General features: G+C 44.7%; 1 protein-coding gene and 2 long non-coding RNA genes across 3 annotated transcripts in view; 1 reads left to right on the top strand and 2 right to left on the bottom strand.

The window, feature by feature from the left end:
- Window positions 1-6,381: 6,381 nt before the first annotated feature.
- The window catches only part of LOC134948911 (ras-like protein family member 11A-like), a 60,787-nt gene continuing 50,119 nt past the window's right edge, over window positions 6,382-17,049 (bottom strand). The window contains exon 4 of the mRNA XM_063937192.1: window positions 6,382-6,923. Coding sequence (XP_063793262.1) covers window positions 6,456-6,923 — 468 coding nt within the window. The 3' untranslated portion in view covers window positions 6,382-6,455. The remainder of the gene's footprint in view (window positions 6,924-17,049) is intronic.
- Window positions 8,103-8,622, bottom strand: LOC134948913 (uncharacterized). The gene is made up of 3 exons (XR_010183054.1): window positions 8,560-8,622; window positions 8,390-8,451; window positions 8,103-8,218 (listed from the first exon to the last, which is right to left on the bottom strand). It is a non-coding gene; the product is annotated as an uncharacterized LOC134948913 (long non-coding RNA).
- On the top strand, window positions 13,547-14,066 carry LOC134948914 (uncharacterized). Its single transcript, XR_010183055.1, has 3 exons — window positions 13,547-13,609; window positions 13,718-13,779; window positions 13,951-14,066. It is a non-coding gene; the product is annotated as an uncharacterized LOC134948914 (long non-coding RNA).

The following is a 17,049-nucleotide window of genomic DNA, read 5'->3' as shown; positions in this document are numbered from 1 at the left end:
CGCGCCTTCGACGCACACTGTCCCTGTTTTCAGCATGGCGGGGTACCAAAGGAAACTTTCGACCTGAGCTCCTCAAGGTCTAGAACTGGCCCTGTCATCGATTTTTTTTTAAACTATCTTTTTCTTTTCAAATGCATGATGCCCCCATTCAATACAGAGGAGGTGGTGCTGAAACATACCTTTGCTCAGGGCCCCACGGCACTTAGCTATACCTCTAAGGCGCACTACTGTGGGCAATGTGTATAAGGGATAGTACTGTGTGGCGTAACGTGTATAAGGGGCACTACTGTGTGACGTAATGTGAATAAGGGGCACTATTTTGTTGCGTAATATAAATCAGGTGCACTACATTTGGGGTAATGCGAATAAGATTGTAATACTGTGTGGCATAATTTGAATTGTGGGTACCATTGTGGTCATGCCCCTTCCTTGTGTGAGCACACCTCTTTTTAGCTGTGCGCGTTGTCCCTTTTTTATGGATGGGAGGGCGCAAATTTATCATTTGCATGGAGGCGCCAAACACTCTAGCAATGGCCCTCCTGCAGGCGGCATCTCCTTAAAAACAGCCTACTACTGCAGGGTGCTGTGTCCTCCTATCTTCGTTCGTTTTGTCCTAGCCGCCGCCGGCTGTCTCTCCTTCACAGTTGCATTACAGAGCGGAGGCGTGGCTATGGTCCCGGGAAGTCCCAGCCTGGCCACGCCTCCTCCGAGTAATGCATCTGTGAAGGAAAGACAGCTGGCGGCGCCTAGGACACAACGAAGATAGGAGGACACAGCACCCTGCAGTAGTAGGCTGTTTTTAAGGAGATGCCGCCTGCAGGAGGGCCATTGCTAGAGTGTTTGGCGCCTCCATGCAAATGATAAATAATTTTTTCTACGCCTCCCCCCCCCCCCAACCTAAAAGCATTTCAGCGCCCCCGGTAATATTACAATGAATTTTTGTGCTGAATAAGAAGTAACACATTCAGTTAGCGTTTTAAACTATATCTCTGTTTTATTGTAAAGAAAGTGGTATTAACCATTTGTAAATAGAAAAATAGTGACACTACATTATCTCCACGGTCAGCAAGCCAACTGCTGCTGTATGCTACATGCAATGTCTATAACGTAAGATATAAAAGAAAATCTTACCTATCCCACATACTAGCATATTGTCTGCTCTTCATCTCTATTTATACAGTAGGTTCCATTAACCTCTTCCAGGAGGCTTACCTGTGCATCTGCTACTTATAAAGTAGTGTATCAGCATTTAATGTAACATAGAAGTGCTAGACCACTCAATGTGTATCCTCCACCTATGCACCATGGAGTCAGCCATTTACTTTGTTGCTATACAATTCATGGGACTGTAACTTATAAAGTCATTAGGAACCAGGTAATTCAATATCAAGTGAATTGACTCTAGTCCTGTGAATAGTAGTAAAGGCCATAAATTATGTGTCTCCTGATTTGGGCACTTTAACAAAAATCTATGATTCTGTGAGAAACATAATTGCTATAGAGAAATGTGAAATGTCACAAGATTGTCAGGACCCCAGATTCCATATTGTGTTGGTAACAATGAGCTAATGTTGGTTTTATATACGTTATACTGCAACTGAAGCTTACAAACTTTGGAAGTAGTCACTTTGTAGACTGCACCATTATTCATGTGAACAGACCATCAGTTCACTTGGGACTAGTGTCACAGGAATATTTGGATCATACAGTAGTTGCTTACCCTCCCTCATTCTGCACGAGACGCCCTGAAATAGTAGCAATCACCCTGACTCCCGGATTAGACCAGTAATCTCCCTGATTGCACCTTACCCCCATTATATAGCTGCTACATTCTTGGGGGGGGGGGGGGGGGGGGGGGAATTAATCAGAGATATATACATTCAACTGGGATCATAGGTGCCATTTCCCTCTATTGGTTTTAAGGCACAATGGGGCAGATGTATTAACCTGGAGAAGGCATAAGGAAGTGATAAACCAGTGATATGTGCAAGGTGATAACGCACCAGCCAATCAGTTCCAATATGTAAATTAACAGTTAGGATCTGATTGGCTGGTGTGTTTATCACCTTGCACATATCACTGGTTTATCACTTCCTTATGCCTTCTCCAGGTTAATACATCTGCCCCAATGATCCCTATGGCTACATGCATTTTAAATAAGGTGTCTCATGGCCACTCACAGTATATGTGTATACAGTAAACTAACTTTGGGGCTCATTTACATTTGGGATGTAAGTCATTTTTATGACAGGCCTCTCAGATGTAGCAGTACACGTCCGCGCTGATAGGTGTTACTTTCGCAATCTCCCTGAAATGCTTTTTCAAAAGTAAGCAAGTATGATTTGGATATAAAGTGACTCAGTGATGTCACTGGTTCCTAAATAATTAATAAGCTGCATATCATGATTACTGTATAAACCCACAATATGACTGCTATCACTGTATGTAGCTGGCAGGTGCACTCAAAATATACTATAAATATATTTACTGTACCTCCATGTAGCTGCAAAAGCCACTGTTGCTGCCTGTGGGTAGATTTTATTCAGCAACAAAATCTCTTTACAGGCAGCAATGATTATGATGACACATGCATTATATCCAAATTACTAGAAGCAAGGGAAGATGTACTAAGCATTTGAGAGTTATAAAGTGGATAGAGATAAACTACCATCCGGTCAGCTCCTAACTAAAATTTCAAACATAGCCTGTAACATGGCAAGTCTAAACTTATTTGCTGGTACTTTATCTGTTTCCACTTTACCACTCTACAAGCAGGGCCAAATTAAGGGAGGGGCAGCGGTGCAAGTGGGCGGGTACGGGTGGGTACAGAGTACCCTTAAGAATTTAGCCGTGGGTACGCCGTACCCACCGCCAACAGGCCGACGCTCCTCGCCGCTCCCTCCCTCCGCTGCTCACTGCCGCTGTGAGGGGAGGAGAGCACAGTGTTCACCTCTCCTGCCCCTCAGTGTCTTCCTTCAATTCAGCGCCGTCCCGTGAGCCAATCAGAGCTCACAGAGGACCGCGAGCTTTGATTGGCTCATGGATCGGCGCTGAATTGAAGGAAGACACCCGCACCACAGCCGGAGACTAAGGGGCAGGAGAGACGCAGACTGCGCTCTCCTCCCCTCACATACACACAGGACAGCAGCAGCAGCGGTGAGCAGTAGGGGAAGGGAGGGGGGCATGTATACCTGGTACTGGGGGCATATCTGGCACTGGGGGGGACATGTGTATCTGGCACTGGGGGCATATCTGGCACTGGGGGGACATGTGTATCTGGCACTGGGGGCATATCTGGCACTGAGAGAACATCTGGCACTGGGGGCTACATGTTTATCTGGCACTGGGGGCATATCTGGCACTGGGGGGACATGTGTATCTGGCACTGGAGGCATATCTGGCACTGGGGGGAATGTGTATCTGGCACTGTGGCCATATCTGGCACTGCGGGGACATGTGTATCTGGCACTGTGGGAATATCTGACACTGAGGGCATATCTGACACTGGGGGAACATGTGTATCTGGCACTGGGGGCATTTCTGTATCTGGCACTGGGGGCATATCTGGCACTGTGGGGGCAATTCTGTACCTGGCACTGGGGGGCAATGTATATCTGACACAGTGGGGGCATTTGTGTATCTGGCACTGTGGGGCAATGTGTATCTGGCACTATGGGAGCATTTGTGTATCTGGCACTGTGAGGCAATGTATATCTGGCACTCTGGGAGCATTTGTGTATCTGGCACTGTGGGGCAATGTGTATCTGGCACTGTGAGGCAATGTATATCTGGCACTCTGGGGGCATTTGTGTATCTGGCACAGTGAGGCAATGTGTATCTGGCACTGTGGGGCAATGTATATGGGCAGTACGGATGGTGTAATGGTTAGCATTACTGCCTCACAGCACTGAGGTCATGGGTTCAATTCCTACCATGGCCCTAACTGTGTGGAGTTTGTATATTCTCCCCGTACTTGCGTGGGTTTCCTCCAGGTACTCCGGTTTCCTCCCACAATCCAAAAATATACTGGTAGGTTAATTGGCTCCCAACAAAATTAACCCTAGTGACTGTGTGTGTGTGTGTGTGTGTGTGTGTGTGTGTGTGTGTGTGTGTACATGTGGTAGGGAATCTAGATTGTAAGCTCCACTGGGGCAGGGACAGATATGAATTGCCAAATAGTCTCTGTAAAGCGCTGCGGAATATGTGTGCGCTATATAAATAACTGGTAATAATAATAATAATAATAATAATAATAATATCTGGCACTGTGGGGCAATGTGTATCTGGCACTATTGGGGTCATATGTGTATCTGCCCCACCCCCATATGTGTATCACGCCCCCATTTTCATTGACCACGCCCCATGTGGAATTTGGCCACACCCATTTTTTGGCAGTACCTATAAGACATTTTTTCTACTTGCACCACTGGGGAGGGGTGACAGGGCCCCCCACACACTGCCATTTCAATCAGAGTAGCCCCCCTCTGGCTGCTCAGCTGTTCATTAACAGCGGCCGCAGAGGACCTCCTCTGTCTACAGTCAGTCTTAGAGAGATAGGGAAGTGAAATTCTGCAAGACGCTAACCCAGATCTGCCTGTGTCTGCTGCTCCGGCGCGCTGTCTTTTCCAAGGCTGTTACTCTGTGATGTCCAGGTAAGGAATATGTGTGTGTGTGTGTGTGTGTGTGTGTGTGTGTGTGTGTGTGTGTGTGTGTGTGTCCAGAGGTGATTGCCCCTGGGCCCCACCAGCCCTGTGTGCAAGGATTAGTGCATCTCCCCCCCACAGAAAGCTATGATAACAAATCCATACATGAATTATCAAAAAACAACAGCCTTGTTTGGCTTTGCAAGTGGAGTAAAAATGTCCTGAGCTGCACTGACACCATAGCTTGTGGTCTAAGATGGCACAGATCTACTTATAGGAGTCCCAATGCAGCAATACACCTTTACATGAAACAGCAGGCTTTCTGGTAACGGAGATGTAAAATCTGATACAAAACATGGCATATAATAAAATCTACTGGGCTAATATCAGGGGCGTATTAACACCTAAGGGGGCCCGTGTGCAGCAGCCCGCATTTTAACTTGTGCTGTGCAAGCAGGTCCCTCTTTCTCCACTGCACCATCATCCTCTTGATATTCAGGAAGATAGCACATGTGCACAAAGGAGCAAAGGGTGCAAGAGTCTTTGCTCTCACTGTGTAGCGCCATCTTCCTGAAGATGTCACTGGTAAGACAGTGCTGTGGAGGAGGAGGGACATGCTTGCCGGCGCAAGGTAAGTATAATATGGGTGCAGGGTGTGCAGTGCGGAGCCCCCTGGACCTAGGGGGGGGGGGCCATGTTCACCAATCCCTGCAACTATTGTAACTAAGCCTATGGCTAATATATAGTTAGGAGCAAATCTACCTAAAGAGTGCAAATGTGCTTCTGTACACAACATGTTGTGGTACAAATGCATTTTTTTTATTCAGGGATTATAATCCCCCTTCCAGAAGTGCAGAGCATGCTGACCTCAGGTGTGACCCACTATGATGTAAATAATACAGTGTGTGCCATAGCTACCCCTACATGTCCCCACTGTGCTCCAGGCACGCCACATGCTGGCTGACACATGGATGTATGGTTGTGCCATTGCATAAAATTGTACCTTCTAACCAGATTTTCCGTCAACTCTAAATTAGTTTCATTACTGGCTGATGCCAATTTTGTTTTCTATTTAAGGGGGACATGTACTAAGCAGTGATAAAAGTGGAGAAGTGAGCCAGTGGAGAAGTTGCCCATGGCAACCAATCAGCATTGACGTAACATTTATAATTTGCATACTATAAACATATACAGAACAGCTGACTGGTTGCAATGGGCAACTCCTCCACTTGCTCACTTCTCCACTTTTATCACTGCTTAGTACATGTCCCCCTAAATTCTATATGTAACATTCTAGTCCTCGATAAATCCTAACAAACATAACATCACATCACATAGAAACTGTGCATTTGACTACAGCCTAAAGAGAAGTTAGTACAAAAATATGGCACCAACCTACTGTTCTCTTTGTTATTTATGTTTCTCATTTCACATATAAGGGCATTTAAAGCAATGAATATGTCACACAGTGCAGGTAGCCATTTTGTGTACAGAACCCATATTACTCATTTATGATGTCACTATTTCTGAGCAAACTAACAAGCTGAATATTTGTTCACAAAATGGCTACCTACTGTACACTGTGTAGCTGATAGCTATACCTGCATCATGACAAAGAAGTTCTGTAACTTTTTGATATTCCAATCTTTAGCACAAATAATAATAAAAAGTTTGGCAAATAAACAAAATGGTGCAAATTGTTTCCAGCGCAATTTGTGCCAATAAAATCTTTGACAAATAAATGGATATAATTTATGTTGATGAACACATTTTGCAGTACTATCCAAGTCTTCCATGCAACCCCAGCAGAGGTCAAAGAGTGGTTGTAGACTTCACTTTTGATGATAACACCTGCTTAAAGCGTCTTTTCAGGTCTTGCATGTTGGGAGACCTTGGGCGCACAAGATGAAGTCCTCTCCGCTTTTCCCCATTACAGCTAAAGATCATTTTGCCAACCTCCTGGCATAGTTGGTAGAAAGCGCCATATACACCTTCGTAATTTTCTCGGGCTGATACTTCTGCATATGTTCCAGTCAGTTCATTGGCAAGCTGAAGCCCTTCATCAGATGACACCTGTCGGGCCCTTAAGAGATCAGCTTTGTTTCCAACCAGCAGAAGAGGAATTTTAGTGTTTGGGTGGATTTTTTTTAAATGCTGGTACAGGGGCCGGATCATGCGGTAACTATTGTAGTCTGTTATTGAGAAAACAAATACAAACCCATCTGCCCAATAAATGGACCGGTTGATTTGCTCCTGGCAGGAAATGGTGTCTGTGTCTTCCTGTCATGAAGAGAAAGACAGAGTCAAGTTAGGATATCCTACTAAAAACTCCTAGCCAACTATTAACATCATTAATGTCAGCCCGCTAAGCTGTTACAAATGCATCAGTCATGTCATACAATATACCATATACCAAAATGCATCCATATTTAGTCAAAGTACACCCATATTCTTTGTGTCATGTTTATATTAAAACTAGCTGCTCTACTCGTTCTTCGCACGGAAGTTTCTAATTTTCACGGTTGTAAATATAAATGGTGAAAATTTGGTAAATCTATAGAGATGTAAATTTAAGACGTCTTAATTGAAGTATATATTAATCCATGGTTCTTGGTGTTACCTGAGGAGCACCCGTTAGCAGATATGGTAAAAAGTGACAGGACCATTTTTGTAGTTTATAAAATTCTACCCACTGGAGGTGCAATACTAATTTTGATCAGAATGTCCGTTTGGGCGTTATCGTTCACGCAACGCAAGCCATGAATTGATAATGACATCATTATGTCAACCACCTTTTCATCCCCTTAGGGGAGGTTTATTAAAATTCTAATTACGTTGTTTTCCTATTTTGCACCTGAAGAATACATATGTTAAATTTCAGCTTCCTAACATACCGGGAAGTAAGAGAATCAGTAATGAGTCAGTCAGGGCTTTCGCATTTATATATCGCCAGGACGCCGAACACCCGCCCGGAACTCAGGTGAAGGGTGATTACACAGGTACTTAGGAGGGTGAGTTAAGCATTACATGTTGTATGTGTTTGTCTTTTTGTGTTTGTACTATGCATCATATCCTGACGACGGTGCGTGTCGGCACCGAAACGTTGATATACTGAGTTGATGTATTATTGAATTTTTAATACACGTTTGCTGCATAAAAAAAGCCTCTGAGTGCCGTTCCATCCAGAATCGTATACCAGCGGTGAACACCGTTTCGGATCAGGACACCGGGGTAATTGGATCGTTTATTGAGTGCCGGACCCAGCTTATCTATATATATATATATATATATATATATATATATATATATATATATCCATGGGTTGTCCTGCACTCACATCACCAAATCTTTCTTCACCGGGCGGGTGCTCCTAATGGGCCATAAGGTCCACTAATACTATAGAAACAAGTCCATCGAAGTGGAGGTGCACTCTCGCAATGATAGAAACATACACAATGGTAAAATCAATCGTCACCGAAGCTTTAATCGTGTCGACGTTTCGGTCCGTAACCGGACCTTTCTCAAGACAGGTGACACATCAGTTCAATTTGAGTCATCATATGATACACGTACATCTGCAAGGACAATATACATAGTTATGATCACAAGCCTCACCGGTCCCTGGAAAAACCTGCACCAACAGATAAACAGAAGAAAAAAACGCCACCAAAGAGGTGATAATAAATAACACCAATAGTGTCCCCAGTCACCTAAGTGATAGGGTATGACACCTCATAATTCCGTACCTAAAACGTCTGGTTAAATCCACGATAATGGATTAGTGTAACAGACTCCAGCGTATCTTGAACTGTGATCAACAAAGAGAGGACACATGTATAAATATACACCAGCAATTGTGGTAACATAGGGTAAAACCATTCATCTGGGCAATCACCCCCACACACAGTACAAATACCTTAATGTGTGTCATCTTCTTACAATGATGCAGCCATAGGTGTAGAGTACACCCATATAGCCAAAGCTGTCAGAAAAGTTATTCAGATCAATATAGATACAGTGCTGGTGCCCGTATAAAGTAGAATAGTCAAATATTGTTACTTACTCAGTCAGATGGAGGCTGTGCTTGTGGCTGCATAGCCCTCCAATCAACTGGGTGGGGATTAAATAGTAAATCGGCCGGAAGTATCCGAAAAACCGGAAATACCCCACTCGTGCCTAATGCTCTCTCTACTCAGTCCAAATCCTGCCCACACTGATCACCCATAACGTGGTTGAACAGTGTATAGAGCACTGTAGCCACTCACTGTGTACACTAGACCGCCGCGGCCGCTATTCGTCTATTGCGGTCCACGGACCGGAAGTGACGCCGGTTTGCGTTCCACCGTCCCGGAAGTCGCGGTGGAACGCACAACCGCAGAACACAGATCATTGTTGCACCTGTGGTGCCATGATCACAAAATAGAATCAAAAAACGGCACCACTGAGTAATCGAACATGGTGCAAACATACAACTGATTCCATATAATCAGAAAACAAACATATATGACTAGACAGTAATAGTTTATTACCAAACAATGGCAATTATGTGTGTGAGAAGCACATGAAACAAAGTACTGTTGCCATGTGCACACACACAATCAAAAATGAGGGTGCTGGGTGAACCAGAGACCGGTGAGTTCACAGGGGTGGCGGACTGCGCCGCAATGCATAACACACAAATTTATACATCATATACACCACTGAATGATAGGCACTAAATTAATCAAAGTATTACTCAAGATAACCAGGACATCAATACAATGTGTCTGGCCACCCGTATAAACCAATTAATACAAGGTAAACAGAATCGAATACCAATATCGAGCCATCCACCTAGATAACCCGCAGGGATAATTCAAACACACAGGAGGATTGAAACTATAGAAACACATTAAGTGGATTACCCTCATTCAAACCTCAGGGGGTAACTGTATCTAAAGTGTGAATCCAATAGCTCTCACGCCGTTTTAACGCTAGAGTCCTATCCCCACCTAAGGATTTAGGTGGGATCCAATCGATAAGTCTACATTTCATACTAGCCACCTGATGTCGTGCTTGTAGACAATGGCGAGCCACAGGCTTATCAGTCTGTCCAGTCAAGAGTGCCGTATGGATCGAAGATCTGTGATTTGCCATACGGTCTCGGAAAGCCCTTGTGGTCAATCCCACATAGCATAGTCCACATGGACATATAAGCATATAGATCACATAATCGAGACGACAGTGTAAATGGTACTTGATTTTAATAGTTTTCCCTGTGTGTGGATGGGAGAATGTTGCTCCAGTCAACATGGGCCGGCACGTGGTGCAGCCCCCACAGGAGAAACAACCTGGTTTAGCCTGCATCAATGGGACAGAGGTTTTAACAAACTCAGCAGGAAACATAGTTGGACGCATAAGTAGCTGTTTTAGGTTAGCCCCTCGCCTATAGGCCATCATGGGTGCTTTAACCCGTGTAAAAGGTAAATCTTTATCAGTCGACAGAATAGGCCAATGGCGACGTACCGCCTTACTGATCTTAGATGAGTTCCTGTCATACTGCGTGCAGAATACCATCCTATTCTCTTTCTTCTTCTTAGGGATGGTTCCAGAAAAAAGACCTGTCGCCTTCTCAAGACACATCTTGAGAGTCCCCGCCGAATACCCTCTCTCTAAGAAGCGAGTGGTAATCTCAGTGCACTGTTCATGCCTACGATCTACCTCTGAGTTAATCCTCATAGCTCTTAGATACTGGGAGATGGGCAAACTGTCTTTAAGGGCTGGAGGATGATTGCTCGATGCCAATAGTAAGGAATTGCGATCTGTCGATTTACGATATAACGTAGTTAATAAGCTGGAACCCGAGACCATTACAGTAACGTCTAAAAATTAATCTCCAATCCTGAACACACAGCAGTAAAACGGATCGGGCTAGTTAAGGCATTGAGTTCTGCCACCATAGCATTGAATTCGGCCTCAGTTCCCTGCCAAATCAAAAAAATGTCATCAATGAATCTCCGGAAAAATGCAATCTTATGCCCAAAGCGGGGTTGTATGTGGGTCTTCTCATACCACGCCATAAAAAGGTTGGCATACGATGGGGCCAAATTAGACCCCATCGCCGTGCCAGATAACTGCAAGAAAAAATCATTTTTATACATGAAGTGGTTATTCGTGAGAACCAATTCAATAAGTTCAAGAAGGAACTGAGTAGGGAATTCAATGCATGGTGACAGCTCAAAGGCTAGCCTCACTGTCTCTAAACCTTCCCTGTGGGGGATCACGGTATAAAGAGAGGCTACATCCATGGTAGCCAAAAGAGAACCACTGTCAACCTGAATATCTGTCAGACTCTCCAAAAAGTGACTGGTGTCACGTAAATAGCTAGGTATACGTTGGACTAATGGCTGTAAAACACTGTCGAGAAACCGCGCTAGTGGCTGAAGTAAAGAACCCTCAGCCGCGATGATCGGTCGTCCAGGGGGCTGTGCTAATGATTTATGTATCTTCGGTAGAAGATATATGACAGGACATCGTGGGTTTTCAACCGTCAGGAATGATCTAAGATCATCACTAATCCAACGATGCTCATGACCCAATTTGATGATCCTGTCAACCTTCGCCTTAATCCGAGGTACAGGATTACAATTCAATTTCTCATAAGTGGATCTATCAGCTAATTGTCTGGTCACCTCGCTGTCATAGTCCTCCCAATTTTGGACCACGACAGCGCCGCCCTTATCAGCCGGTCTAATGACCAGATGCTTAGCATCCCGAAGCTGTTTCAGGGCCTTCCGTTCTGGAACAGATAAGTTGTCATATGAACGCCTAATAGGCTTCCCCTTAGTCTCCTGTTGTACAAGACGTAAAAACGTCCGTATACTCGAGTTCGAGGAGGGAGGATCAAAATTAGACTTACTTTTAAACGGGCTTCTAGATGTATGTGTGGATTTATCAGCGAAGAATTCTCGTAATCGGAGGGATCTCCCGAACTTATACTGATCAATAGTTTGTTGAAAGGGGTCAGGAGCACAGGTAGGGACAAATGAAAGCCCCCTAGAGAGTAGTTTTAATTGAGCTTCATCAAGAGTGGTGTCAGAAAGATTAAACACCATATCTAACTGCGTCTGCGCCTCCCCCTTCGACGGTTTGTACCCCCCTCTCCTCGCATGCGGTCGATGCCGCTTCTTAGCATACGGCTGTGTATAGTATGTCGGTCTGTACCTTGTTCTAAAAAATTGTTATTATTGTCGGAGTGACCCTCATGGTGGTCCGTATCTGAAGTGGACCGTGAAGACCCATAATCTCTAGGATATGGAGTAGCTCGTTGTCTCCTGCCGGGGCGTCCCTGTCTCTCATGTACGGAATTCCCTAACAACCATCGATAGACAGCATGGTTCTGGTAATCATTACCAACCGTAGTTAGTTTCTTCCTTTTAAACGATATTAATTCTTTACGGTAAGTGTCAATCTGATAGGCGAGGGGCTAACCTAAAACAGCTACTTATGCGTCCAACTATGTTTCCTGCTGAGTTTGTTAAAACCTCTGTCCCATTGATGCAGGCTAAACCAGGTTGTTTCTCCTGTGGGGGCTGCACCACGTGCCGGTCCATGTTGACTGGAGCAACATTCTCCCATCCACACACAGGGAAAACTATTAAAATCAAGTACCATTTACACTGTCGTCTCGATTATGTGATCTATATGCTTATATGTCCATGTGGACTATGCTATGTGGGATTGACCACAAGGGCTTTCCGAGACCGTATGGCAAATCACAGATCTTCGATCCATACGGCACTCTTGACTGGACAGACTGATAAGCCTGTGGCTCGCCATTGTCTACAAGCACGACATCAGGTGGCTAGTATGAAATGTAGACTTATCGATTGGATCCCACCTAAATCCTTAGGTGGGGATAGGACTCTAGCGTTAAAACGGCGTGAGAGCTATTGGATTCACACTTTAGATACAGTTACCCCCAGAGGTTTGAATGAGGGTAATCCACTTAATGTGTTTCTATAGATTCAATCCTCCTGTGTGTTTGTATTATCCCTGCGGGTTATCTAGGTGGATGGCTCGATATTGGTATTCGATTCTGTTTACCTTGTATTAATTGGTTTATACGGGTGGCCAGACACATTGTATTGATGTCCTGGTTATCTTGAGTAATACTTTGATTAATTTAGTGCCTATCATTCAGTGGTGTATATGATGTATAAATTTGTGTGTTATGCATTGCGGCGCAGTCCGCCACCCCTGTGAACTCACCGGTCTCTGGTTCACCCAGCACCCTCATTTTTGATTGTGTGTGTGCACATGGCAACAGTACTTTGTTTCATGTGCTTCTCACACACATAATTGCCATTGTTTGGTAATAAACTATTACTGTCTAGTCATATATGTTTGTTTTCTGATTATATGGAATCAGTTGTATGTTTGCACCATGTTCGATTACTCAGTGGTGCCGTTTTTTGATTCTATTTTGTGATCATGGCACCACAGGTGCAACAATGATCTGTGTTCTGCGGTTGTGCGTTCCACCGCGACTTCCGGGACGGTGGAACGCAAACCGGCGTCACTTCCGGTCCGTGGACCGCAATAGACGAATAGCGGCCGCGGCGGTCTAGTGTACACAGTGAGTGGCTACAGTGCTCTATACACTGTTCAACCACGTTATGGGTGATCAGTGTGGGCAGGATTTGGACTGAGTAGAGAGAGCATTAGGCACGAGTGGGGTATTTCCGGTTTTTCGGATACTTCCGGCCGATTTACTATTTAATCCCCACCCAGTTGATTGGAGGGCTATGCAGCCACAAGCACAGCCTCCATCTGACTGAGTAAGTAACAATATTTGACTATTCTACTTTATACGGGCACCAGCACTGTATCTATATTGATCTGAATAACTTTTCTGACAGCTTTGGCTATATGGGTGTACTCTACACCTATGGCTGCATCATTGTAAGAAGATGACACACATTAAGGTATTTGTACTGTGTGTGGGGGTGATTGCCCAGATGAATGGTTTTACCCTATGTTACCACAATTGCTGGTGTATATTTATACATGTGTCCTCTCTTTGTTGATCACAGTTCAAGATACGCTGGAGTCTGTTACACTAATCCATTATCGTGGATTTAACCAGACGTTTTAGGTACGGAATTATGAGGTGTCATACCCTATCACTTAGGTGACTGGGGACACTATTGGTGTTATTTATTATCACCTCTTTGGTGGCGTTTTTTTCTTCTGTTTATCTGTTGGTGCAGGTTTTTCCAGGGACCGGTGAGGCTTGTGATCATAACTATGTATATTGTCCTTGCAGATGTACGTGTATCATATGATGACTCAAATTGAACTGATGTGTCACCTGTCTTGAGAAAGGTCCGGTTACGGACCGAAACGTCGACACGATTAAAGCTTCGGTGACGATTGATTTTACCATTGTGTATGTTTCTATCATTGCGAGAGTGCACCTCCACTTCGATGGACTTGTTTCTATATATATATATAAATATATATATATATATATAGATATAGATAAAATTTGCATGATTCAGGACAGACAAACCATATCAATGGATGCTTTTCTCCAATGCCCTTTATATCTTCATAGCAGCATAGGTTTATTTTCCCCAGTCTAACACCACCCTTTTATGCATTTATGTCATAAATTGTATTATTCCCTACTGTCATTCTTCTTCCCAGTGGTGCACAGCATGGGGTTTGATTGGTTTGAGACAGCTGGTTTTGTATTACCTAGTCAGCAAATTAAATTCTAATTGCTCAGTCAATGAATCAGAACTGAATATCATGTATCGACCAATGGGAAGCCAGTGCTTCACACCCAATCAGAGCAACACTGCACCAAAAGCCTGGGCTTTCAAATCAGACATCTCTTTCTTGCAGAACCAGCAGGCCTGATATGAGCAAGTTATGGTTTTTTTTTTACATTTCTGTATGTCAGTGTAGTGTCATTGGGTGACCAGTGGCCAAATCCAGGGGCCACTTCTCTCTGCTCATCCTTCTGAACCTCTCTGCTGCCTTTGACACAGTGGATCATCCTCTCCTCCTCCGCACACTCCAAAACATTGGCCTCTCTAGCACTATCCTTTACTGGTTTTCCTCTTACCTCATTAACCGCTCCTTCTCTGTGTCTGCCTCCAGCACCACCTAACACCCTTCCATCCTTCCTCTTGGTGTCCCTCAGGGTTCAGTCCTAGGCTCCCTTCTGTTCTCCCTGTACACTTCTTCCCTGGGTGCGCTCATAAACTCCTTTGGCCTTCAATACCACCTCTATGCTGATGACACTCAACTCTACCTCTCCACTCCTGATCTGTCCCCCTCTGTCCTCTCTCAGGTTTCCAGCTGCCTCTCCGCAATCTCCTCCTGGTTGTCTGAGCGCTCTCTGAAGCTCAACATGGACAAAACTGAACTCATCGTCTTTCCCCCACCCAGAGCAACACCCCCTACTAATATCTCTATCACAGTTGACAACACCATAATCTCCCCCGCTCCCTAACTCCGCTTCTTGGGCATCACTCTTGACTCCTCCCTCTCCTTTGCACCCCACATCCAAGCTCTGGCACAATCCTGTCGGTTCCAGCTATGCGACATTGCTTGCATCAGGCCATTTCTCTACCAGAGTGCAACTATACTTATCATCCACTCACTTTTCATCTCACGATTCGACTACTGCAATGTTCTCCTCACTGGCCTCGCTTGCTCCCATCTTGCTCCCCTCCAATCTGTCCTGAACTCCGCAGCTAGGCTTATTTTCCTCTCCCGTCGCTCCACATCTGCCACTCCCCTTCGACAAAATCTACACTGGCTCCCATTCCTCTACAGAATCCTCTTCAAACTCCTCACCCTCACATACAAGGCCATCTCTAATTCCACTGCTCCCTATATCTCCAACCTCCTCTCCCTTAATACTCCCTCCCGCCCCCTACGGTCAGCCAATGACTGTCGCCTCTCCACTGCCCTGGTCACGGATTCACATGCTCGAGTTCAAGACTATGCCCGTGCTGCACCCCTTCAGTGGAATTATCTCCCCCGCTGCATTAGACTCTCACCGACCTTGCAAAGCTTCAAACTGGCACTAAAAAACCACCTATTCATCAAAGCATACCCTCCCGATGCATAACCTAGTCCTGAGGCTGTTCCTCCATCCCCCTGCCTCATGACTAAAAAACATCTCGACATGGTTTACATACTGCCATCAGGCTACCTCCCACTTGCTTGCACCTCATGTCATCTGTCTGTAGCCCGTTCCCACTAAATTGTTAGCTCTTTAGAGCAGGGCCCTCTTTCCTCTTGTTGTCAAAGCCCTCTTCTCGACACATTTCACTCGCAGCTCTCTCCTACTCAGCGACCATCTTTACCCACTTTTTCTCCTGCTGGTCAAGGCTCATCTCCATCTATGGCCACCAGCCCCAAGTAGTATGATGATTACTCCCTCGCTACTTACATCTTAGCTGTATTATGGCCCTCATTCCAAGTTGTTCGCTCGCAAGGCGATTTTAGCAGAGTTGCTCACGCTAAGCCGCCGCCTACTGGGAGTGAATCTTAGCATCTTAAAATTGCGAACGATGTATTCGCAATATTGCGATTACACACCTCATAGCAGTTTCTGAGTAGCTTCAAACTTACTCGGCATCTGCGATCAGTTCAGTGCTTGTCGTTCCTGGTTTGACGTCACAAACACACCCAGCGTTCGCCCAGACACTCCTCCGTTTCTCCGGCCACTCCTGCGTTTTTTCCGGAAACGGTAGCGTTTTTTCCAACACGCCCATAAAACGGCCTGTTTCCGCCCAGAAACACCCATTTCCTGTCATTCACACTACGATCGCCTGAGCGAAGAAAAAGCCGTGAGTAAAAATCCTAACTTCATAGCAAATTTACTTGGCGCAGTCGCAGTGCGGACATTGCGCATGCGCACTAAGTGGAAAATCGCTGCGATGCGAAGATTTTTACCGAGCGAACAACTCGGAATGAGGGCCAATGTTTTGAGAATTGTGGTGCTCTTTGTTACCTGTACTCTATTTTTGTTATTTATTTACTGTAATGATAAGTTTTGTCTCCCTGTACTGTCCTTTGTACGGCGCTGCAAAACACTTGTGGTGCCTTATAAATAAAATGTAATAATAATAATAATAATAATAATAATAAATTGGGTCAATGTGGTGCAGCGAGTGCTTTATTCATATTTACCAATAATACTTCCAAAGCAGGACAGGGACCTAATAACACAACAAGTGACCAGTAGTGCACCTAAATTAGATTTCGAATTTACTATAACTGCAAACTCCAAATGTGAATGTGTATGCACTCACGAAACAATTAGCAAAAAGATAACCACTAGTAACACTTGTAAAAATGCACTTATATGAATCATATGGAAGAGCAAACTGAAGACATAGCA

This window comes from Pseudophryne corroboree, chromosome 8 (assembly GCF_028390025.1).
Source record: "Pseudophryne corroboree isolate aPseCor3 chromosome 8, aPseCor3.hap2, whole genome shotgun sequence".
Taxonomy (NCBI): Eukaryota; Metazoa; Chordata; class Amphibia; order Anura; family Myobatrachidae; genus Pseudophryne; species Pseudophryne corroboree.
The sequence above is the reverse complement of the archived record's forward strand: the minus strand, read 5'-3'. Positions and strand labels throughout refer to the sequence as shown.